At 37.5% G+C, this 24,424-nt stretch overlaps 1 protein-coding gene across 5 annotated transcripts; it reads left to right on the plus strand.

Annotated features, from left to right (window-relative positions):
* Nucleotides 1-66: 66 nt before the first annotated feature.
* Nucleotides 67-23,738, plus strand: LOC103048308 (arylsulfatase D-like). Of its 5 annotated transcripts, XM_088144973.1 has the most exons (13): nucleotides 69-469; nucleotides 6,284-6,378; nucleotides 6,462-6,531; nucleotides 8,766-8,806; nucleotides 10,802-10,951; nucleotides 13,339-13,460; nucleotides 13,852-13,974; nucleotides 15,191-15,614; nucleotides 16,386-16,522; nucleotides 18,245-18,379; nucleotides 21,052-21,214; nucleotides 21,828-21,949; nucleotides 23,338-23,738. In XM_088144973.1, exons 4-13 carry the CDS (start codon nucleotides 8,787-8,789, stop codon nucleotides 23,694-23,696), a joined length of 1,755 nt encoding a protein of 584 aa, XP_088001099.1. In that variant the 5' UTR covers nucleotides 69-469; nucleotides 6,284-6,378; nucleotides 6,462-6,531; nucleotides 8,766-8,786; the 3' UTR covers nucleotides 23,697-23,738. The 5 variants fall into 5 exon arrangements, with proteins under 5 accessions (XP_088001102.1, XP_088001099.1, XP_025024439.1 ...); XM_025168671.2 differs by lacking the exon at nucleotides 8,766-8,806; XM_088144975.1 differs by lacking the exon at nucleotides 6,284-6,378.
* The last annotated feature ends 686 nt before the right edge of the window (nucleotides 23,739-24,424 follow it).

Raw genomic sequence — 24,424 nt, forward strand, 5'->3', positions numbered from 1 at the left:
TTCCTGTCTGAGTAAGACTTCAGTTAAAAGGATGTGACGTCCCCTTTCTGGAGACTGGAGAGTAGCCATCACACTGTGCGAGCCGGATCTCTGTGAAAGACCTCACTGTTCTCTGATCAGTCCCACGTGGGCAGCTGAATGTTAACGCTGCACTGATGTAAGCGGCAAGAAGTTCAGGGTTGGGGAAAGGAGCAGAGATACGCTTGTAGAGTTTCCCACACCACTGTTATGCCATTAAGCTGTTTTTTTTTTCCTGTGGGCTTACAAGTATGCATGAGCAGATGGGACTGATGTGATGAGTTCCTTATTAGCCTCCAGCAGAGGCTGATGAAAAATGCTACACTTGTGAATGGGGTTCAGCGTTCTTGAAAAACCAGGAATAACGTTTGCCCTCCATCCACGCTCTCCAGTTGCTACTGTGGCTGTTGCTGCTGCTCTTATCCCATGGGCATTGATGAGATTTCTCCAGGTACTATATTAACTCATTTTCTCTGATCAAATATAGAAATAATTTGAATACCCAAATGTATTTCCAGCACTGGAAAAAAAAATTGTAAAGAGAGTTTAAAATAGCTTGTTTTGATAACATCTATTATGATACTAAGTTTCTCTGCACAAAGCTTCTGTGGATATGAAGGATAAGAACTCCCTTTTTTAATGTTCTGCTGCTGCTGATTTAATTGCTGATTTAATTTAATTCTAAAAAGATAGGGATTACCTTTTTCTTTTTTTCTGAATAATGCACCCTTGAGAGGCTAGGTTATGTAAAGGAAAATGGATTGAGTCATATTCATGCAATGTGCTTAGATCTATGCAAATGTTTTTGGAAATGAGATGCCATAAAAAAGAAAAGAGATGTTCATAAGACAAAGATCTGAACTGACTACACGATGACTACATCAGTGTGCTGCATGGTTCATAGGGTTGTGAGAAACACAGATTCAGGTGCTGAAACTCATCAGATGCTCTCTCAAATTAACACCCCCTGCTTTTGTGGAGGGTCTGTTTTACTTGGTAAAAGGAGGTTCTGGTCATGCACAGCACGTGTGCAGAAGCTGCTGTTAACCAGACTGGCTGATTGAGGCAGATCATCCCTGTGTGATCACTTGTCAAAATTGAGCAAATCGCCTGGAGGCTTTTCCCCACAGCAAGGCTGAGCTGCACATCTCTGTCAGCTGTGCATCTGTCAGCCTTGCAAGGTAGGCCAGACAAGAAGCACACCCAGAAGTACTAGTTCTAACTTTATTGTAAGGTTAAATTAACAAAATCTTGCAAATCTGAAAGTACCTCTCTCCTCCCCTTACCTTTACAGTCGAAGAAACTAGGGAGAGTCCCTTCTGAGATGTTTGACACACCCCCATTCCTTCTGCAGGCTCAGCTGCCTCTTCTCTGACTGTGGTCTAGTCTTCCACCTGTCTCCCAAGGCCATTCCCACATACCATTACAACATCCGTCTATTGTTCATGTATTCATAATTTTATATAAATTCCAAAGTATATGATTTCAGAAACAATGTATGAGACAGAAAGAGAGAGAAAAGGAAAGTAGGCTGCACCCATCTATTGAAATATCTGTGGAACATCTACTGTAAATGTGTATCTGTAACTTTTTTCATTGTTATGGTTGGTTGCACAGTCAGCAAGAAGTTTAGACTGGATCTGGCATTTTTATCTACCTATCAAATCCTTCCCAAGGACCTGGGATAGACAGATGTTGTTGCCTGATGGTGTTAAAGATATCGTCATAGGATGTAAGCTGTTCCAAGTAAAGCTGCCTTTTGCAACTGAGTGATGGAGATTTTGTCAATGCCGATGGTGTTCAAGTGGTACTCCAGATGTTTTGGGATTGCACCTAAGGTGCCTGTTGCTATTGGTATTATCTTTGCTTTCTTTTGCCATAGTCATTCTACTTCTATTTGCTGGCCTTTCTATTTTGTGATTTTCTCCAATTCTTTCTCTTCTATTCTGCTGTCTCCAAGTATTGCAATGTCCACCATCCAAACTTTTTTGTCTTTCTTATCAACAACTGTTAAGTCTGGGGTATTTTGTGGCAGGTGCTAGTCTGTTTGAATTCTAAATTCCCAGAACACTTCAGCTCCTTCATTTTCTATTGCTTTGTCTGTTTTGTGGCCCCACTAGTTCTTGTTTGCAAATGGTATTTTTTGCAGATATTCCAATGCATCATTGTGCTACTTTGTCATGCTTTTGTTTGTAGTCATTCTGTGCAATCTTCTAACAGCAGCTAACTAGGTGGTCCCCTGTTTCTTCAGCTTCTTTGCAGAGGTGGCATTTGCTGTCTGTTGCTGTCTTCTCAATTCTGGCTTTGTATGCATTTGTTCTTAAGACTTGGTCCTGTGCAGCCGGAATTAGCCTCTCTGTCTCTTTCTTCAACTTTCCTGCTCTTAGCCATTGCCAGGTCTTGTGTGTGTGTTTGTGTGTGTGTGTGTGTGTGTGTGTGTGTGTGTGTACTGGCCATGTAATACTTTGCCTTGCCATGTCTCTTTTCTATTCTTCATTTGGTCTTTCTTATAGGCCAGTTTGGTCTCTTCAGTATTTAGTAAGCCTTCATGGTGTACTAGCCTCAGTGCATCTTCTTCACTGTCCTTCAGATATTCTTCTAATGCCCTTTTTTCTTCTTCAACTGTCTGGTGTACTGTAACATTCCATGCCCATCTATGCTTCTTGGTAAGTAGAGTCTGTAAGCGTTGCTGCGTGGATGAAGGGTGTGATTCTTTGTCATTATTTTTCTGGTCTTCCTATCCAGGGCTTCTAGTTCTGCTTGAGTCCAGTCCACTATTCCATCTGTATATCTAATGACTGGAATTGCCCAGGTGTTAATTGCCTTGATGGTATTTCTTCCACTGAGTTTGGATTTTAAGATCTTCTTCACTCTCATGATGTATTCACTCCTAAACTTCTTGACTTCAGTGTGTTTGATGTTGTCAGCTTGAAGAACGCCCAGGTATTTATAGTGATCTTCTTCATCCAGACTCTTGATGTTATTTCCATAGGGCACCTTGATTCCTTCAATTTTAACTATTTTTCCCCTGTATGGCACACTTATCCAGTACAAACTCCATTGCAGTATCTTGGCTGTATGTTTGGACAGTGTTGAGGAGCGATTCCATTTCAGATGGTGTTTTTCCATACAGTTTCAGATCGTCCATGTAAAGGAGGTGGGATAGCCTAGTAGATGTTTTTGATATTTGGTAGCCATGACCTGACTTGTTCAGTATTGTTGACAGAGGAATCAATGCAATGACAAAGAGTAGTGATGATAGTGAGTCTCCTTGAAAATTCCTCTCTTGATGTTAGCATCTCTCAGTCTATCACCATTGTCCAGCAACTGTGTCTTCCATTGTGTCATTCTTCTGATGTTTCTACTGACTTCTGATGTTTCTACTGACTCCTCTTATTTCTAAGCACTTGATTATCCAGTCATGTGGCAGGGAATTGAATGCCTTCTTGTAGTCAATCCAAGTTACATTCAAGTTGGTCTTCCTTCTCTTACAGTTTTCCAAAATTACCTTGTCAATTAGGAGCTGATCTTTTGTCCCTCTACTGTTTGGGCAGTTTCCTTTCTGCTCAGGTGGAAAGAGCTTGTTTTCAACTAGCTGCTGTTGGACTGCATCAGCTACAACACTAGTTAGCAATTTGAAAGTTGTTGGCAAGCAGGTAATTGGCCTGCAGTTGCCTGGTTCTGCCCCTTTTGCTGGATTTTTCATTATCAGGTAGGTTTTGCCAGATGTTAACCAATCTTCAAGTTCACCTCCTTGCAGTGTGTTGTTAAACTGGCTGGCAATGAGTGGGCGCAGACCAGTCAGATGTTTCAACCAAAAACCATGCAGTTCTTCTTTACTTGGTGCTGATCAATTTTTGATCTTCCTTGCACTTTTCTCCACCATTTCTGCTGGCATTACTAGTTCTTTCATTTCAGTTTCTTTTTTATTCTTACCTACCTCTGTGATAGAAAAATAATAAAATAAAGCTGGACACTCTCCCCCCATCCCCCTTGCCTCTCCAGCAAATTCTATACTCCCCCTACCCCTTGCCTCTCTTTCTGCCGCCCCCCCCCGCCCTCTCCTGCAATCTCTTTTCTCCACTTCCTTCTGCCATTCTTTGCTCGTGCAAAACTGGATCAGCTCCAAACTATTGCATGACCCAAGAGTGACCATGTTCCACTGCCAAAAATAGCCCTCTTAACACTATCATACTGAAACAATGGGAGGGCCATCACCTGTCTGCTTAAGGGTTTGCCTCGGTTCTTATCTCACAATAGAAAAACCATTTATCCCCCATTTAACACCTATCCAAACCTATCCTCCAATCACATCCCTCAGATTTCCCGCCTCTCAGCCTCAAAAGTGTATAAATTCTATGCTTTTCTATTGTTCAGGGTCCCTTTTTCTTGAAAGCAGGAACCCAATGATCATTGCAATAAACACAGTTCTTCTCCTCAGCATTGTGCTCCTGTCTTTGGCAAAAATTCCATGACACCTCCTTTATCCAAGCTGCATTCTTGTATTTCTTTGGGTTGCCCCGTAGCTGCACCCAGGACTGCAATGTTTCTTCTTTGTCAGGTGTTCATTGGTTCATTGCAGTCTCTCCACTCATAGATTGGTAGAAACATTTCTGATTTGACTGAAATTGGAGATTCTGCCCGTACTGTGCAAGTCAAGCTTTGTATCTACTGATCTTGCGTATGGCTGTTATTTACTGCTTTATTATTTCCAGTGCTTCTTTGATCTTCTTTGTTTATAGGTGATATTTCTTGATCAAGTATTCTTTGGTCTTCTTGTCCTTCAGCTTCTTTTCTTTCATCTGTTCTAGCTTGCTTGCATCTGATCTTAGCATGCTGATCTTATTTTCCAACCTGATCTTCCATTTTGGTGCTACTGTTTGGCTTTTTTCTTGTTTGTTGATTTTGCATCCAAGGTATTCAGTTATATCTGCAGCTGTGCTGTACATCACTTGGTTTGTTCTTGCAGTGGGCTGGTGCTTAAATTTGATATTACAGTATTGGCATCTTTTAATACTTGTGCTAGCTATTCCTTTGTAACAAGCTTCAATGCAGGCAACTTTATTCTATTGTTTTTGTGCTGTTCTAGATGCTCAGTTATTCTTTATTTCAGTTCTTCTTGTTTTTAGTTAGAGGGCTTTGTTCTTTCTGAGGAGAAGGCAGAGGAGAAGGTGACTGGTTTGGGAATGAGAACAATTGAATAGCGATGCTGGCTTCCTCTACTACTGACCCCCTCTGAATTGTCTCCACTGTCTGAGCTACGTCTGGCTAGGCTTTGATTTCTTTGCCCTGGGTAGACCTTTGCAGTTCTTCCAATTGTACTTCTGTGAATGCTTTATTTTGTGTTATAAATCAATGTTGATCTGCTAGCCTTTGTGTTATAAATCAACATTATTTCTGATTCTGGAGGTGGTTCTTTCCAGAAGTGGTGCATTCTTTTCAGATATCATCTTCTTGTTGGACTTGATTTGTAATAGCAGATCATTATTTCTTTGTTTCCAGTCTTTGTGTATTTGCAATGGGTAAGCAACTTTTCTTCCAGTAGTCCTGCAGCTGTTGGTCCTGGTTGTTCAGCCAACAGTCCTGAGTCCTATAGTCCACTTGTCACCAGATGTCCAGGAACCAGAACACCTAGTGCAGTCCTTGTTGACCTGTGTGATAACCAATCCAGTATAGGTTTCTGTAAATTGTATCTCACCATATTGTTTATGGGAGAGACACTCTTGTTATTATTACTCAGATTTATTATAGCCACCCACTCCAGGAGATTCTAGTGAGACGCTAATACAGACTTCAATAAATTAGAGGGCTCCAGATATTTTTGACTTGTCTTGAGGGGACAGCAATCATTGTTAATATTGTGGGAAAGCACCTCTGTATGAGGGAGGTGTGATACAGATTTGCCTACACTTGTTTGTGTGTAATCACAGTTTATGCCTACATACACATTTGACTTCTAAAAACTTAGTAACATTTGTGAATAGGCATGTGGGCAGCAAGGAACTTTTACGATTAGCAGCACGTTTCAATGTGATGCCTGTCAATCTTTAGGACTCTACTCTTAGCAATTCCAGGCAGCATGAGGAATGGTAGGTTTTATGATCAAACCCAGTGGGAAGCCATTGGTTTGCAAAAGGGGCAGCACTCTAAAAGCCTGAATAAGTTGAGAAAATATTGGTACATGAAGTGGAAGTATGAAGTAATTTTTGCTTTATAGAGGAAGAGGCGTGGTAAGAGAAGTTAATCCTTCTTTGGCCTTTAAAAGGTATCTGTAAGAAAACAGAAGACGAAAAGAGGAGGAAAAACTTAGTTTCCAAACGGATTTCATAGACCAAGAACATCCGTGTGCAAACTTTGAAGGTATTTAATATTTATAGCATGTCAATATCATTTGCAGTTCTCCACATCTTCTCTAATATTGTCCTGTCTTTCTCTTGTCCAAGATTCTTCATTGCTGGGTATCTACAACTTGGCTCTCCTGAAAGAGATCATGGAGTGTTGTGCACATTTCTGGTAAATGGAACAAACATTGTTTTCTTTATTAACTTACTAATTCTCTGTAAAAATGAGTAAAGTAGTCGGACACAATTGCATTTCTGTAAACGTTAGTAGGTTTAATACTTTTCAGTTTACTATAACCCAGTATCAATTAATATGGAAACCAGCGAAAAAGGTCCATTACTCACCATTAACTTCTTTAAAGAGCAACACATATTACATAATTCCAAGAAAGCAGTTATGGTGAGAGTAGAGTTAAGACAGTGTTGTCCAAACTTGGCCACTTTAAGATGAGTGGACCTCAACTCCCAGAATTCCCCAGCCAGCCATGCTGGCTGGGGAATTCTGGGAGTTGAAGTCCACTCATCTTAAAGTGGCCAAGTTTGGACAACACTGAGTTAAGATATGAAGTGAAAACACCTTTTTAATTAGTGCTCCCTGGTTACCTTTCTGGGCTCCTTTTTTGATTAGTCATTTTGTTTTATTTCACTAGAACCTAATTATGTATGATTAGCTTTTATTCTCTACTGACTGAGTACCTAATTTACATTTGCCTTCATAAAAAATGATAATACAATGGGAAGAAAGAATAAATGACAGAAAATAACCTCTTATATAAACCATTCAAACAACAAAAAATTGACTATCTCATGGGACTTGAGAAGAAGAAAGATGATGTGAGTAATAATAAAAGTGCTCACAGAGAAGCAAGTCTCTGGAGTGGGATATGCAAACTGCGAATGAGGTTTAACTAGCAGCAGAAGCATGAGGAATTAGAGCCCCTGAGCTCCCTAGATTCAATAACTTCTCAAGACAGCTGCCATTTGTTCAGCTGCTGCAGCCACTTCAGAAGGCTGCCAAAAAGAGACCCTTAAAAAGGACAATGGTACAGACTTTGTATCCAGGCAGTGCTTCCTGACAGCCCAGCCTATAATTTCAACCCTTGAATATTTAACTGCAGTAGACAGAAAAGTGGAGTTTCTGAAAGAGTCCTTTGATGCATGCATGCTCTCCTGCTAAATTAGCAGAGGTTATTACACCAAAAACCCTCAACCTTAAAATAAGCAAGCTGCCTTTATCCAGAAGAAAGATCCTAATCTTAACACTGAATCAACTGGGAAGGGTGACCAACTCAGAAAAAGTCTCCACCTGGTGCATGAAAGACAGAGGGCCTGGAAGCAAAAACAACGACACCCTCCAAAATAATCAAGGTTTTGCTTTGTTTTACAGATCATCCTTCATAAATTCAATAAAGGCCTATGGGGCTCAAAGAAAGCAATTTTGTTCTCCTAAAGTCAATTACTTGGCTGTCATTTGTATATGACTGATCTATTGGAGGCAGAGCAGCTCCCAGTCAAATGGGCAACAAGTGAATTTTGCTGATATTTAAGCATCCCGCAGTTTCAAACATATTATTTAAAATGAAGCCCTTTGGGGAAACTTTCTCTACATTTCCAAAACGGGTGTTTTGTCAGGCAGAGATTACTTCCTTCTTTAAAGTACTGGCAGCATCTTGTTGGAAAAACGCAAACATGAAAAGCAACAGCTGCAGAGAAGCATGAAGACATCAAATCAGAAATGCTCTTGAAAAGCAGTCTCCTTAGATAGTAACCTCAGATAATGACCAAAAAATAGATGGTTGCTGAACCTCTGGAAGCCAACGTAATTTCTGATACTTTTGGAGCTTTCCCAGGAAGCAAACAGTTTCTACTGAGGAAACTAGAAGGTCTTCAGCAAACCTAACCTGAAATGCATGAAACAACTCCTCTGTTAATTGATTTGGTTTCCCCAACCCCTATAGATAACTGCAAAAAATGGAAATGCATTGCATCCTTCCACAACACTTTCTGAGATCAGAGGACCTGAAACCACTTCCAAATCTGCTTTTCCTGTGGACTTAGACATACCACCCACTCCTTTCTTATAGCAATAAGGACAACTTTATAACAAATTTTGCCAGACAAGATCCTCACCTTCTCCCAGTGTTCAAAACAGCAAATCTGGAAGTAAGGTGGGCACAGGTTAAAACCTTCAAATATATAGGGATAGTTTTTCAAGTTTCTAGAAGCCAAAATGCTCACCTAGACTATGTATCTCAAAATGCATATAGATCAGCTTCAGCTATCCAAGCTTATATTTTGCTCAAAGTGTACCGTTTCTACCTGATGCAATTAAATTATAAACTAGACTTCTATAATAACCTGATTATTATAGAGTCTAAATCAAATTTCTGACAATTGTTTTTCCAGGTTACCCACTGAATTCTAAACATGGTCTGGCAGGAAGCAGGGTCAGTAATGCTGAATTTAGTCTTTGAATAAATATTTTTTTTACTTATTGGCTAAAACTTTTCCATAACCCAGTTGTATTGCCCCATACAATGTTGACAGATACTTCTTGATTCTTCTTGAGAAAAAAAGCGATCGTATGAAAATTAAATTATTATGGCTTTTCTTGTATTGTTGTTTTGCTACTGGGGCCCACTGAGGCCAAATTAACCTTAATACAAAGGATTTTAGAGAATTTAAAACCATTAGAATTTGCTGTTCGCTGTATAAGAATCTCTGACTGTTGTGGATTTTTTTTGCTGAAGTAAGGAACACAACATTCACCTCCAAGTTGTAGTTACAAACAATCTATTTTCAGATCATGAACCAGCCTTTATTCATATGAAATTGTTGTCCCTAAATTTAGAAGAACTGTACCTCTGCTCCATTTCAAGGTGCTCCCCACAGCAGTTTTGGAGGAGAAATACAGAACATTCCATTCGCAGGGCAACTCCATCTTTATAGAATTTGTGCCACCAAAACCATGTCCTCCTTTACTGCTAATTCTACAAGGCCATCTGTCTTCAGCTGAATGCCCCTTCACTGATCAGCCATTAGTGCTCTCAGTTTGGCAAAAACCGTGCTCATGCATTTTTATTCTCTCGGTTCATTTTAGCAGTTTAGCTTTTTAGTTTTGTTACTATGGCTTTTGATATATCACGTGATTTTATATCATACTATAATTCTCATAGTTTCAATATTAATATTAATTATATTTTAAAGTGTAGATTTTAGTAATACTTTTTTATTTTTTGTTAGCTATTTTTATTTTTAGCTATATTTCATAATATATCCTTTTGACATTGATATCCCACAGTGTATATAGAACTGTGTTATATTATGCTGCCCTCTGGATGTAATCAGGTTTTATGTATCGCTGTTATTTTCATAATCTTAACCTTAAAATTTTAGCAGAACCATGATTTCATAGTTGTGTTAGCAATTCTAACTTTACAATGGGATGGTTATGAATGTCATCACTTATCTTATGCTGAAATAAAGATTACTAGTACTACAATTCATGGGATGTTGTTTTAATGATATTTGGAATAACATTAAGACAAATGTTTAGTTTTGACCATTTTTGCAAGAGCTGCTTGAAGTCATATGTTAAAAACAAAAATACACTGTATGTTTTATTCCAGTATGTCCTTAAATTTACAAGCTGCACATTTCTATACTGTTGTATACATTTCAAAGAAGGTGGTGTTAGGGAAATGAATATATAGGATAATAAATATAGCCTGTTCAGTCATCCTCTTAAATGTCTACTTTAAACCAAGTAGAATAACAAACTATGGATGCTGACCTAGCCTCCTCTGTTCTTTCTGTGTACACTAAGGATGAAGAAGAAATTCATTTAATCCACACTGAGATGCAAAAATTATAGCTGACTGAATGTTGCAATGCAGTCTACAGTTTTTTTAAAAAAGAACTATGTTAGGGAAAAGAATTATGTATAGAAATACAAATCACCATGAAAATATTGAATACAAGTCCTTTGATTGAAAAGTTCAAAAACTCTCTATTTTAGGCAAAACCACAATGAAAAATGCCTGCCTGGAGAACTGTGCTGCTCCATGCCAGCAGCGAAGTCAGAAGAAAGTTCTCTACTCCCTGGGTTTTAGCAATCCACAGCTGTGACTCAGCATGCATTATTCTTCGAATTCCTGAACTTCAGATGGGTTTTTCTGCCTGATGTGGCTTGATGGCTTTCTGGTGTGATGCATTCTGACTTCAGTAAGGAAATGTGGGGCAACACTTTCTGATTACCTTCAGGCAGCAAAATGTCAGGCTCTCTCTGTTCACATTAATGTCCTTGAGACTGAAGAAGAGCATATACCTTTGATACAATGTACTGTTGGCTTCTGCAGTTTTATAACAATCTATAAATGTATTAAGAACAGCCTTCCTTGGGATTTTACTAAAATGACTAACTGCTCTGTCATCTTTTTTAGGAGATATCCAATCTTATTTCTAACTTTTTACCTGGTGCTGAAGCCAAGTGAATTGCATGCTTTAATCAGCTACAAGCCCAATATTGTCATCTTATTGGCTGATGACCTTGGCATTGGGGACCTAGGCTGCTATGGAAACACTACAATCAGGTAGAAGCTGTTATACAAGTCCTGTATTTTATTTTATTTTATTTTATTTTATTTTATTTTATTTTCATACAACCAGGTGCATGCAAGAGTTTGGAAAATTTGCAGAGACATTACACATATTGGGGGGAAAATCCTGGTGCCATTGAGTAATCATGCTCTTTCTATACACAACATATGAAAGATAAATACTGATGATATGTTATTTATATTCTAGGAATAGATATATACAGTATCTTAGGAATTGTAAAAAAGAGAGATATGCCTAGGAATACTTGCACGATTATTATATGTATTTACCAGATGAAAAGATAAGGGGTTTTTTTTCCTCCAAATTTTAATTGTTAATTAAATTGTTAATTGGAGCTGGTCACCTTATACCCTGATAGTAATAGAAACAGCTGTTGAAACAGCTGTGTGGTGCTTCAGATCATGTAGGGGTTCTTACATAGCATCTGTCTGTACGGCCTTCATAGCCAAAGATCGCCGAATATCAGCTACTGCTTCCAAAGGGATATAATCCTTATTATAGGCTTTTCATATCATACAGAATTTTTTCTTTCTGTCTGTCCTCCATTACCCTACTCCTCTCTTTGCTAGAAGAATGGATTGATGAGCACGTTCATGTGCATACTTGAATGTTTCTCTATGAGAGAGCAGCTGGTGTGGGAGAGAAAATGGCTGATATATATTCACGGGGGGACCAATTAATTTTGTAAATTATGTAGCTAGTTTACAGACCCTTAATTCTGATTAATAGTTAATATATAATCATTTTTTTTATCATGGCTCTTCACATTTTTTGCAGCTTGGCTTCTGGCAGGTAACTCTACACGTACAAAAGGGTATCACATGTTCATATTTATTGTAAGTGAAGGAAATCTCCATAACAGGCCACAATTGATTAATTGGGTGAATAATATGTATCCTTCTTTTCATTCAGGATTTCAGGGCAGCATGCACAGTGCTTCCTTCTCCTCCCCCCCCCCCCCGCCCCCCATAGCAACAGTCCTGTGAGATAGGCTGGGCAGAGAAACAGTGAAAGTTATTTACTGTAGTTCTGTGATGAAATGGAATTATAAAGGCCAGGATCAGAGAGACAAACATTTTCTTAGCTCACCAGAACCGCATGGGAGGATCAAGAGGATGAGACTGGCACCTCCCTGAGGAATTCACACTGCTGTGGCTGGAGGACTTCGGGAACTGGGGTTTTAGTCTGGGAAGATTCTTGCTAGAGGTTGTAGCTAATAAACATAGCTGAACTGAATTAGCATTGTCTCTTGGAGTTCCTTGGGCTAGGCCTGACATCAATCAGAAAATGTTTGTCTCCCTGAGCTTGGCCTTCATAATTCCATTCCATCACAAGTTCCATAGCTGAGAATGCATGAGAACCTGGGTCTCCCCAGGTCAGTCTGACACCTTAACACTACACCATATTTTTTACATTTATATTTTATTCTGTCTCTTCTTTCTTTTGGGGAAAGCATTGTTTTTAAAAGAAGCCACCCTATTTATAAAATTAATTGATCCTGCAACCACATATGCCCACAAAAACCATTTTTACATGCACACAAACTACTTTCTCATACATACAACTCTCTACAGTTATGATCACACATATTTCCATCCATCCATCCTCCAAGCAGGAATAGAAAAAGGGAAGAGCAGAAAGGGAGATTGCTATAGTAGGAAGGAAGAAAAAAAGGGGGAACAGAACTGGATGGAGATGAGCTGAGAGAAAGTGGTAACTGAACAAAATGCTTGTTCAGGCATTATAGTGTTAAAATTCACCAGGCAAGCAGAAGGGATAACTCCCTTTCCTTCCAAGCCACTGGTGGCCTATGTTTCAAAAGAGTTCCTATTTTAACTCTTTTGCATATCCTCCATAAGCAGGAAATAAGTGTCTCAGGAGCATCTCTGAGAGAGTAAAAAAAAGTCAAGATGACAAGCCATGAGCATATGACTGAACCCCATCTTTTTTACAGGCGTCATGTGCATGGCACTCATTAAAGGGGACAGGGCTTTGATTGTGCAATAACAGTCACATCTTGACTTTTTTTATTCTCCTGTGGACAACCCTGAAGTTCAAAAGCATGGCTGGAGATGGGAAGACCTTCACATCACTACTACCTATCCATCCATTGACTTTGCACCCATTTTTCCTCACTTGCAAAAGGCAGAAGCAGAACTGTCTTTTTTCAATGAAGTCAGCCTCTGTTCTGTGAAATGAGACAACTCATATACAGTACACACACTCTGCCTGAAGTGAATTGAGATTTAAGTGAATTTTGATGCATGCAAAAATGCTGTTTTAAAACTGGACTAAATCTTTTATGTTTTTTCCCCCCAACTGTTCCAATGAAACATAATGTGTTGACATCTTTCCTTAGGACTCCTAATATTGATCGGTTAGCAAAAGAAGGAATAAAACTTACTCAGCATATTGCTGCAGCTCCTGTATGTACACCAAGCAGAACTGCTTTCTTAACTGGAAGATACCCAGTCCGATCAGGTTTGTTATAACTAAGTCTCAAGTGGAAACTATTAGCCATAATAGTGGAAATGTTCTTTACATTAGTACTAGGATATTAGTAAATATGAGTTAAGTAAAGATTGGGCTAAATAACTAGATGGGTTTTACCATATATTCAGAAAACAGGAGAACAGCTTTCCCCAAAATAATGGCCTCCAGAAGTTTCAGATTATAATTTCAAAAAATGTAACCCAATGTATCTGGAAGGAGAATCATTGAAGTTACTGTTTTTCTCCTTTCCCACTCAAGATTTCAGCATTAACTGCCTACTGATTAATACAAAAAATGGTCATTAGATGCATAGATGGTTGACCTATTGAGTCCACAGACATAGACTGGCTATCTTTTTTTATTTATGTTTTAAATTCAGGTATGGTTCAAACAATTGGTTATCGTGTTCTTCAGTCACTTGCTGGTTCTGGGGGTCTCCCTCCAAATGAGACCACATTTGCCAAGATATTGAAGAAACAAGGTTACAGCACAGGTTTAATAGGTAAGGGTACTACTTATTTGCCTCAAATGTTTGGGTAAAAGAAAAAGTAACATATTACTTGGCTCCTACTTTGGATAATTTTCATCAGAACTGTCCTTCCCACCAGATTTTTACCTAAGGATTCCAAACATAACAGAAGAATTAATTCCAACTTGTTTGGTAAGAAGCGCATGCTAATTCTTAATTTGAGGAAATACTCCAGTCAGCTGTAGCATTAACTGAGCACATGTTTGTAAAATTAATTTGCTTCAATTGGTGAACTGAGCTGAAATTATTCTATGAAGATCAAATGGAAGTGAGAAACTGGGATTATTCTGGTTAAAGGACAACAAGTTATTTGGTGGGATAAAATATATTCATTATAAGTAATTACATAATATTAAATACATTTTCAATCCAAGTTTTGAAATATCTGTCAAATGGCACACAAACAAAACTGCAAAGATGTAATAAATCAGTAATCATATGATTACCGACTACAGTAACATGGGTATGACTTTAACAGCCAGCACAAAATGAATAAAACATAAATAGCTTAATAAAGTTGTTAAAAAGTCTTGAAAGATTATCTAAAATTTAGAAAGATTAAACAAGATTTCTAATACTCTTTTAATCTTTTGATTAAAATTAGTTGATTTTAATTGAAAGATTAAAAGATTATTAAAAATCTTGTTTAGGCAAGCCTTATTTTCCTGTGAAAGATGCCTTGTACTTTATTCTATATTATTCCTATTTTTTATTTATTTATTTATTTATTTATTTATTTATTTATTTATTTATTTTAATCCCCATGACGACAGGCTTGGGCAACAACCCAGTCAGTTTATTCCTGTTGCAACCAATGGATCAACATTCGGTTGATTCAAAAAAAAAACAGACCCTGCACCTGCGGGAAAATGCTAGGGGGAAAAAAAATGTTTTAATTAATACTATATATTGTTTTGTGTTACTGATGAAAAGCAGTCAATACGTTTTAAGACTACATAATAAAACATGATAAAGGAATGTGTGTGTGTGTGTGTGTGTACATACACACATACATACTAATTTTTCCTCTCTATTCTGCAGAAATAGGCTATGTTTGAAGTGAGTTAGGAAATATAAAAAAAATTGTGGGTAACTAAACCTGCCTTTGGTTGGCATTACTGACATTGCATCTGCTTTGCTTTAATTTCTTTTGTTGTTTTGCATTTGTTTTTTCATTACTGTTTTTCAGGAAAGTGGCATCAAGGTATGAATTGTGAATACCGTAATGACTACTGCCACCACCCCTTAAACCATGGATTTGATTATTTCTATGGGATGCCATTTACACTAATGAACGATTGCCAAATCTCGCATTCCTCTGAGCTGGATCTGCCCCTGCAGAAGAAACTCTGGCTTTACACTCAGATGGTTACCCTTGCTCTGCTGACCTGCATAGCAGCAAAACTAACTCATCTGTTGCCTCTCAGTCAGAAAGCCATCTTCTTCCTGGCTTTGTCTGACTTCTTCTTCTTCATTTCCTGGTACTCAAGATTTGGCTTTGCAAGATACTGGGAGTGCATCATGATGAGAAACTATGACATTATCGAGCAGCCAATGAAAGTAGAAAGAGCTGCGCCTCTTATGCTAAGAGAGGCCATTTCCTTTATTGAAAGGTATGTTATTTGCTATTGGGAAAACATTTTAATGCTTTTATTTAATAACGCAGAACAATACGAGAAATAATAACAATAAAAATAAGAAAAGAAAAAAGCCAAACAAGAAGTATATCTGCTTCATGTACATGTGCATCCACACATCTAGGTGTAAATGTAAATATAGATGATACAGACAATGAGAGAGATACAGATACGGATATAAAGTTTTATACAACAGTGTCAATAAGAAACAACCATTCTTTATTGTCATTGTTCCATACATAATCTGCCTCTGTAAGCCACTCATTCATAAGAAGTTACAAATAACTTCTTGCTCTTATTGATGAAAGCCTCATTCTTTTAGGGGCAATCTATTGGATGCTAAACCATGACACGTGAGCTTGAAACAAAAAATGGGTTGCTCACCCCAAGTTTCTTTTAACAGCTTTTTCTCTATTTCTCTGAAGCATCAAGAAAATTGAAGTTAGTTCTTAGTAGGATATGGGATAATTGATTGTAAAGGGGTTTTGAAATTCAACCAAAGGCCATATGAATCTAAGCTGAGGACTACAGTACAGATACTCTACCCCTTAAAAAGCAAATAACTCTGAAATACTATAGAAAAAGGAAAGTATATCGGGCTTTCATACAGTGAGAACAGAGGGTTGGTGGTAGCATGGTTTAATGAACCAACTACTATTAGTACAATTATTTTGCAAAACATTAACTGCCCCTTCCTGAAAATTATTTCATTGCATAATTATTAAAGGCAAATTTTCCTTTTTTTAGAAACAAGCAAGGTCCATTCCTCCTCCTGGTTTCTTTCCTGCATGTCCACACACCTCTGGTTACTACAGAAAATTTCATCGGCAAGAGCAATCATGGATTATATGGTGACAATGTAGAGGAGATGGACTGGATGGTGGGTAAGTACATCTTAATTATATTATTGATCTATTTATTTGATTTCTAGGCTGCCATATATGTCAAAAGACACCTCAAAGCAGTGTGTATGTGTGGGTATCTATAATTAATAAAGCAAAGAAATGAAGCAATTAAGTCATTCAAATCTTATACTATTACTAAGAATTATGTAATATTTATGTAAAAACATACCTGTTAACAGTGACCAGAAAGGACAGTCTGGTGGAGAGATGAATCTTTATTGTTAGTAGACATACAATAAAATCCTATATATGCCTACTTGGAAATAAGCCCGTCTGATAACAATGGAATGAACTCTCAGGTAGACACCTGTATAGATGTTAGTTTAAAATATCAATGTATAGCTTGATCCCAAATAAAACTTTACTTCTAGTTTCTTTTGCATGGTTACTTCATATCCACATTCTTCTGCTCGTAATGTTTGGTCTAGCAATTACCAAAAGACTCCTTTATTTTGGATTTTGGTGGGTCTAAGACTTCTGAAATGAAGATGGAGAATGAAGTTTTCCTGCTTACTGCAGCACTGCAAAGAAATGAGGTCTTTCTGATCAGTTCAGTATCACGCAATCTCCATTCATTTCAAGAGAGCATTTGTTCAATTATAGGAAGGACGCAATCTTATGAGAAACCTCCTTCCAAGTAAATCTGGCTAAGTTTATTGGCAGGCTATGCATTGTGTAAATATGTAAACATAACTAGAGTGTAAACAGTGTTTAGAAACTAGTTTAAAATAACAAGAATTATACAAAGTCAAAGTACTTTATCCCGGTCATTGACCAAACTAGAGTCACACAGCAGAATAAGATTAATGAAATAAGATTAATGAGATAAAATAGAGTTAAATGTAAAATAAGGCCCATAAAGGTAAGTAAAAATATAATCAAATCAAAGTGTTCCTGGCAAGGTCCTGATAGATCTTGCCAGCTATTAAACAGAATTTGGTGATATTATAAAAAAAGTACATCATTCTGATCAGCTATGAGATAAGTAAAGTAAAAAGAATCAACACAAGCTGAAACTTGATCTAAGAAAGGTATACTAAGTTTGTGTCACAGTTCACAGTAAGATTGACAGTAGAGACGTACATGAGCTTTTGTTTCAATAGCTCCTGATTTGCAGTGACAAAGGTGTTCATTTTATGGGATTTTCTGGAATCTCCCTTCCAAAACTACAGTTTGCAATTCATTGCTACTTGCAAATGTTAAAACTCTTTGAAGTTTTAGTATAGCAGTTTGATTGAAATATCAGACAGGGTTATGCCTGGTGACATGAGTCCCTAAATAGACATCAGCAGAGATTAGGCTGTCCTCAACTTGTTGTTCCATATCAAACATCCCTGCTAGAATTAGAAATGAAGGTGTTGATCAAATGCATGCATAATGCAGTATGGAAAAATGATTATAACTGAGAAGAAATAGCATTCATAATCTGAAGTCTGGGTCTTCTACAAGAATGTAGTAAAAAGATGACCTTAGGCTGTCTTAATGTCTTATCTGCACAATTCTTGGAATTACGTTATGAAAAGTTGATTTTTAATTATGATTGTTACATAAGATCGAAATACTATATGTACCAAAATGCAATAATGTAACAATATTAGTGTCATGCACAAACTAGTGAAGATAACAACAACAAAAAGATGGTGTGGTAGGATTTTACCTGTCTTAAAAATTAGTGATACATAAGTGATGCTTGCTTTACAGGAAAAATTTTGGATACTCTTGATAAGGAAAATTTGAAAAACAGTACTCTGACATATTTTACTTCTGACCATGGTGGACACTTAGAGAGTTGGGAAGGAAATATTCAACGAGGTGGTTGGAATGGCATATACAAAGGTGAGAGTAAGCCTCATATATTTCTTTAAAAAACTTGTCTTGTATTTTAAAAGCCACTGTATGCTACCTTAGGTGTAGTTTAAGATATGGAACATTGAAATTCAGGTTGAGCAAAACCTGGTAGACCAATGAAGCATGCATCTGAAATAAGAAAATGCAGAATAGGAGTTTAATTCCTGCAAATAATCAACTTCACTAGTTATGAAAGAAATTAGCAATTTAATAGAAAATATAAACTTACCTATGGGAAAGGCAAGTCCTAATGAACATAGTTTCCTTGCAAAATCAACAGGATGAAAGTATGATTGTTAAATCTTCTAGATCTTTTAGCATTCCTTGATATCATCCTCTTGGTATCCTCTTTGATAGGTTATTTAGGGTGGAAATTGGATCAAAGTGTTTCTCCTTGAAAAAAGAGCTGTAATAGTAACTCTGAAGTCCCACATGGTTCCATCTTCTCCCTCATAGTTATTATATGTAAGTCTTTGAAGGAGAGTATGTTATCAATATACTGATAAAACCCAACTCTACCTCTACTTTACAACTGAATCAAGGCCAAATTACATTTAACTTCAATCCAATATTTAACCAAGCTGTAGAGGGCTGACACAAGCATCCTTAATCTGACTGCCTTAATTCTCAGAAAACCATTCACAAATTCCTGCTGTAGAACATACTTGTGATCCAAACAGAGCCATACACAAGATATTAGATGAAATTCATCCATACCAAGTTGCTAATTGGCCTAATGTATTCCTTACTGAACTTAAGGGAAACAGATGGTTTCCCTTAGGTTACCACGTGGCACAGAAGAAGGGAAGATGTCTCACTGGTGTTTAAACAGCTTCATTTTTTTCTAGATGCAATTCACAATGCTGATGCTTAACTTTTTATTGTTACATAGCTTTGAAACTGGGTAGCTGAAAGATCATTTACCCCCAAATAAACCATTGGCATATTTATTAATAAAGACCACTTAAGATAAGGTGCTTTTTCCAGTGAGGTTCACCTCTTATTTGCACATATTTTCTTTCAACACTAATGTGAATTTTTTTTTTCATACATTTAATTTTTAATTTCTACTCCAAGGGCAGGAGAAGCATACAGTGTTGGAATGAGGACTTTCCTATTCTTATATATGCATTCATTGCTGGGTAGTGAGTTAGGAAGTATACATACACAGATATTCATACACTTGCATACATACAAAGACAAATCATCTGCCCTTATGAGTTCAGCACAGCTAAGATTTTAGGAGGAAAGATTAAAGACTCTCCCTGCCTTCTTCCCACCTGCCTGTTCCATCTGAGTTAACAATATTGCTGTTGACTCCCTGGAAAGATCTATTTTGCAAGACCCAATGACTATAAGTCCTCTGGGCAAAAGCAAAGCATGGATAGGTACTGTGATACCTACATCAATGTGCTTATGGGCACCACCTTGAGCACCTGCTTGACTTACCCATTTAGCTTCATTTTTCTGTTTAGTTCCTTTTAATTGAAAAGCTAAATAATTGTTCATGGGTTCTTGCTCAAGGAATCTGATAGAACCGAAAAGGTTCTATTGTTTACAAGGTCTAGTGACCCTACAACCTGATTAGGATAAAAGTGAAAGTGTTAGAAGCACTGGGTTCTGGCTGAAAGTTCTCTGTATTTGCACAGCCTTTCACAAACAGAGACTTACCAAGAAATCAGCAGCAACTGCAAGACTAATAAATCAAAAGAGGCTGGCAAATGGGGAAAAGATGAAGGGACTATGAAGGCTACAATGATGGATGATGATGATGATGATGATGATGATGATGATGAGCCATCAAGTTGTTGTTTACTCTTAGTGACCACATAGATTTTCTCCCTAACCTGATCCTTCAGCTCTTCCAGTGGTGCACTCATCACTACTGTAACTGAGTCTATCTTGCTGCTGGTCATCATGTTCACTTTCCTTTCATCTTTCCCAGCATTACGGCCTTCTCCAGAGAGCTAGATCTTTGCATAATGTGTCCAAACTAGGGTAATTTCAGCCTGGTCAGTTGTGTCTCCAGTGATAACTCTGGGTTGATTTGTATGATGGTCCATTGGTTTCGTTTTCTTGGCTGTCCATGGTATTTTCAGGAGTCCACTCCAATACCAAAGTTCAAAAGCATCAATACTCTTCCTATCTTGCTTCTTCAAAGTCCAACTTTCACTTGAATACCATGATAGGCTGCATCAAAGGTCCTGAAGGCCACATACAGACCAAAATTGCCCACTCCCATCAGAGTGGTAGCATTAAGCTGCTTCTGTTTTTTATCTGGCAGCATGTAGTGGTCCTATGACTTTCATATTTTTCTTTGTGAGTTATTCTGGACAGATGTGTGTATGTGTGTGTGCGCACACCTTGACGGATGGAGCATTAATATATTCCTGAACAAAATCAACCACACCAAAAATCAAGTAGTTTTATTCTGTTTTCCATATGCCCAGCATTCTGGTAGCCACATGATAAAGTGTTTTAAAACATGAACAGAAGATGAGGAGTTGTATTACACCAAAGGAAAAAAAATATATAAATAAAAAAGCAGCTATATTAAGAAGATAATGTATTGATATGAAGAGACAGAAGGAACTTGGGTGCTACAGATATTTAATCCAAATATATATATAATCATGAAATGGTTTTTATGTTATTTCAAGGTGGAAAAGCCATGGGAGGTTGGGAAGGAGGAATCCGTGTCCCAGGATTATTTAGATGGACGGGAATGCTGCCAGAGGGCAAAGTTATTGCTGTACCAACAAGCTTAATGGACATCTTCTCCACATTGGCTCACCTAGCTGGTGGAACAGTACCACAAGACAGGTATGGATGCTCCCCAAAAACCTACTGAAAATTAACAGTACACACCTGCTATGATTTTAATTTATTGACTTTCAGAATATTTCAAACTGTTCCTTCCACTGATATGAATTCTTATCCTATCATGTAACTTTTTCTAAAGCTATAGAAATAAGAGTAAGGGTGCTTCCATTTGGATGGCAGCTACTAGAGCTTCCAATCAAAAAACATTCTGCAACTATGCTGACTTTGTTCTAATAAGAAAAAAGATGGATGAAGCCATGGGAAAATTTGGGAGATTTCAAATTAAAGAAGCAAATGTATTTTCCATAAATTTTCAGGAATGAGGTAAGGCAGTTGCATGATCAGAACGTATATTATCTGTCACAATATTTTTTTTTTAGAAATTGCATAAGTAAATAGAGAATCTTTTCTGGCTGAAGAGTTCTGCATATACTCCAGAAGATTCATGTGTACAAGAATTTGGAATTTCAGCTGATGCTGACTATATTCACATATAGCAGATGTCCAGCTACATTCATTCAGTGTATTAACAAATGGTCAGTTGCTTGACTATTAACAAAAGGCTCTGAATTACTCCAAATACACTCTACTGAAACTCTGTTTGCCCTTTTAGGGTGATTGATGGCCAGAATTTGATGCCTTTGCTCCAGGGACTGGTTCAATATTCAGGGCATGAATTTATGTTTCACTACTGTGGAACATACTTACATGCAGTGCGGTGGTACGAAAAAGAGAGTAAGTATAAAGGCTTCCTCCAAAGAAATCCTAATTTGCCTGGCAAAACCCCATTTTCTAAAAAGCTTATGTAGGGTTATGCGTTAAATGACTTCAAAATTGATAAGGTTTGCATTTCGATGTGACATTTCTGAACTGGAACAAAATTTATCCTTCTACTTTTACCCCTCTCCAAATGTAGAGATGTCATTAAATGATTTTTTTTTTTTAAAAACTGCATTCAAAACTACAGACATGAGAGAATACTTTATTCCAAAATGCCTATTGCAGGGGGGAAAGCTTGCAAATATTGGGGGAAATGTGGGTTACTTTCTGCATGCAAAAATTCATGTTTATAAACTGTTGTGGAAATTACAAAAAAAAAAAAGTTTGTGCTTGAAAAATGTAAATGTAGAAATCAGAAGAGATATATCTAATATCAATAGTTGTGAAAATAATTTGTGATTTCCACTGGCACAATACTCTGTACTTCTTGGAAGATGGTGGAATGTTAGCACTTTGAAGAATTAATGGATCCTTATTTCACTATCTGTTCCCTTTAGTTTGAAGGGGGAACAGTGACATCTATTTCTTTATAATTCACCAATCATAAGTTGTTACTTTGACCTGGAGCTTAATTTTGAGAAAGCCTCTATATATTAATGGTGCTGGCTTCTTGCATTTCAGATGATGGTACAGGTAGTCTGTTGTTACTACATGGCTCCAACCAGTCACTTGATCTGCTTATTTATTTATGTCTCATCGCAATCAAATTTGTCTTAGCTTTTATCTGGGACATCTATGCAGAAGTAAATAATTTGTAAGAAAGCACAAGTCCCTCCCATTTGAAATAACAAACCTAAAGGCAAATGTTTAATCATGTAGAGAGCTTAGTGATTTTTAACTGCATATTTTAACTTTATCTTTCATATGAAACCTGGAAGCCTATTTTGATCCAGAGAACCCTGGGGATTATGTATTTCAGACTGGCTAACCTAGAACTTAACATTAAAGATGCCCACATATTTTCTTGGCACCATCACCACCAAAACTAGTAATAACAAGCATACTTAATCTTGAAAGGCTAATTTTAGTTCTATGTATTAAGACATGAGCAGGATTAATTTTGATCTTGGAATAGTTGATATAAAATGTCTTGGGCCTAATTCAGAAATTAGTATTATTCTGTAAGAATTAATATGACCGAATGTTTGACTCCGGTACTCTTATATCATAAAGAAGTGTGGAAACCCCAAAGAAAAGCAATTTGCAACCTGGGTAGGGAAACAATGAGAGGTGAAGCTACATTACAAACAAGCCTCGCAACAGTTTTGTGGGTGAAAATCTGTCTTTCTAAAACTTGTTCATAGTTTGCCTCCATTTTAATGAAACAAATTCTTTCCCATCAGGTGGAAATGTGTGGAAGGCCCATTACATGACCCCAGTTTTCCAACCTGAGGGATCTGGAGCCTGTTATACAATTAAGTACTGTCCATGTTCTGGGGAAGGTGTCATCCATCATGATCCTCCTCTTCTGTTTCATCTCTCAGGAGACCCATCAGAAGCCATGCCATTGTCATCAGACAGTGAACCACAGTTCTACATAATTCTAGAGAGAATAAACAAAGCTGTAGAAGAGCATCGCAAAACTCTCACTCCTGTCCCACAACAGCTGTCTTTCTACAACACCATCTGGAAACCATGGCTCCAGCCATGCTGTGGGTCATTTCCATTCTGTTACTGTGACAAAGAAAAGGACAATATATAGAATGGTTGACATTTTTGAAGTTCTGTGTCTTTATTGTGGTATCAAGCCTAGAAAAAGAAACACTCTAAACAGCGTAGCACTCACTGGGTAGGAGAAAGAGAAGAGAGAGTTTAAAATGTGTTGTGTTGCAAAACAAAACAAAAAAAAATCCCTCTCAGCTTGGAGGGTTCCAGGATTATAGACACAATTAAGATGGAAAGAAGTAGATGTTATTGCAATTTCTTACTTTCCAATCAGTAAGGGAGGCCTAGTTTACTTCCCATGGGTGCTGCTTTGGTATAGCACTCAACACTGGAGCTCATTGGATGAGTCTCAGAGCCCCCCCCCCCTTTTTATTTGGATTTTATAAATTAAACATACTAAGATTACATGACACAGCATCATGCTACATTTACAACTGCCATTTCCAAGACAACATTTCCCATTTTATATATGTAAGTTGTTTATGCTGCAGATACATATCTGCCATTTCCCCATGCTGGGATTTAGATTGACCTCCAGGCAAACTTTTAATCCAAAATGACGCAATCAAGATCACATCCTGATTTTCACATGACAATGTCTTCCAGAAAGTTTATCTCATACTACACATGATCCTTAGCATTAGAGAAAGTGATGTAGCTACCTCAAATGCTTGATTATGAACAGGTCAGCCATTTCTCTTCCCATTGCCCTCTCAACCCTCCATCCAGAGTGGCCAAGCTTTCTCAATGCCTTTCTTTGGGGGC

Source organism: Python bivittatus, unplaced genomic scaffold, assembly GCF_059951505.1.
Source record: "Python bivittatus isolate LINGU-HERP-01145 unplaced genomic scaffold, Pbiv_v1 ctg000350_np1212, whole genome shotgun sequence".
Classification (NCBI taxonomy): Eukaryota; Metazoa; Chordata; class Lepidosauria; order Squamata; family Pythonidae; genus Python; species Python bivittatus.

What these genes read in the sequence shown, in the direction of transcription:
- LOC103048308 (XM_007431423.3), top strand. Translation starts at nt 445, where the DNA reads ATGGGCATTGATGAGATTTCTCCAG. An exon ending in TATGGAAACACTACAATCAG is followed by an intron (nt 10,952 to 13,338) that starts GTAGAAGCTGTT and finishes ATCTTTCCTTAG; the next exon opens with GACTCCTAATATTGATCGGT. An exon ending in GGAGATGGACTGGATGGTGG is followed by an intron (nt 16,523 to 18,244) that starts GTAAGTACATCT and finishes CTTGCTTTACAG; the next exon opens with GAAAAATTTTGGATACTCTT.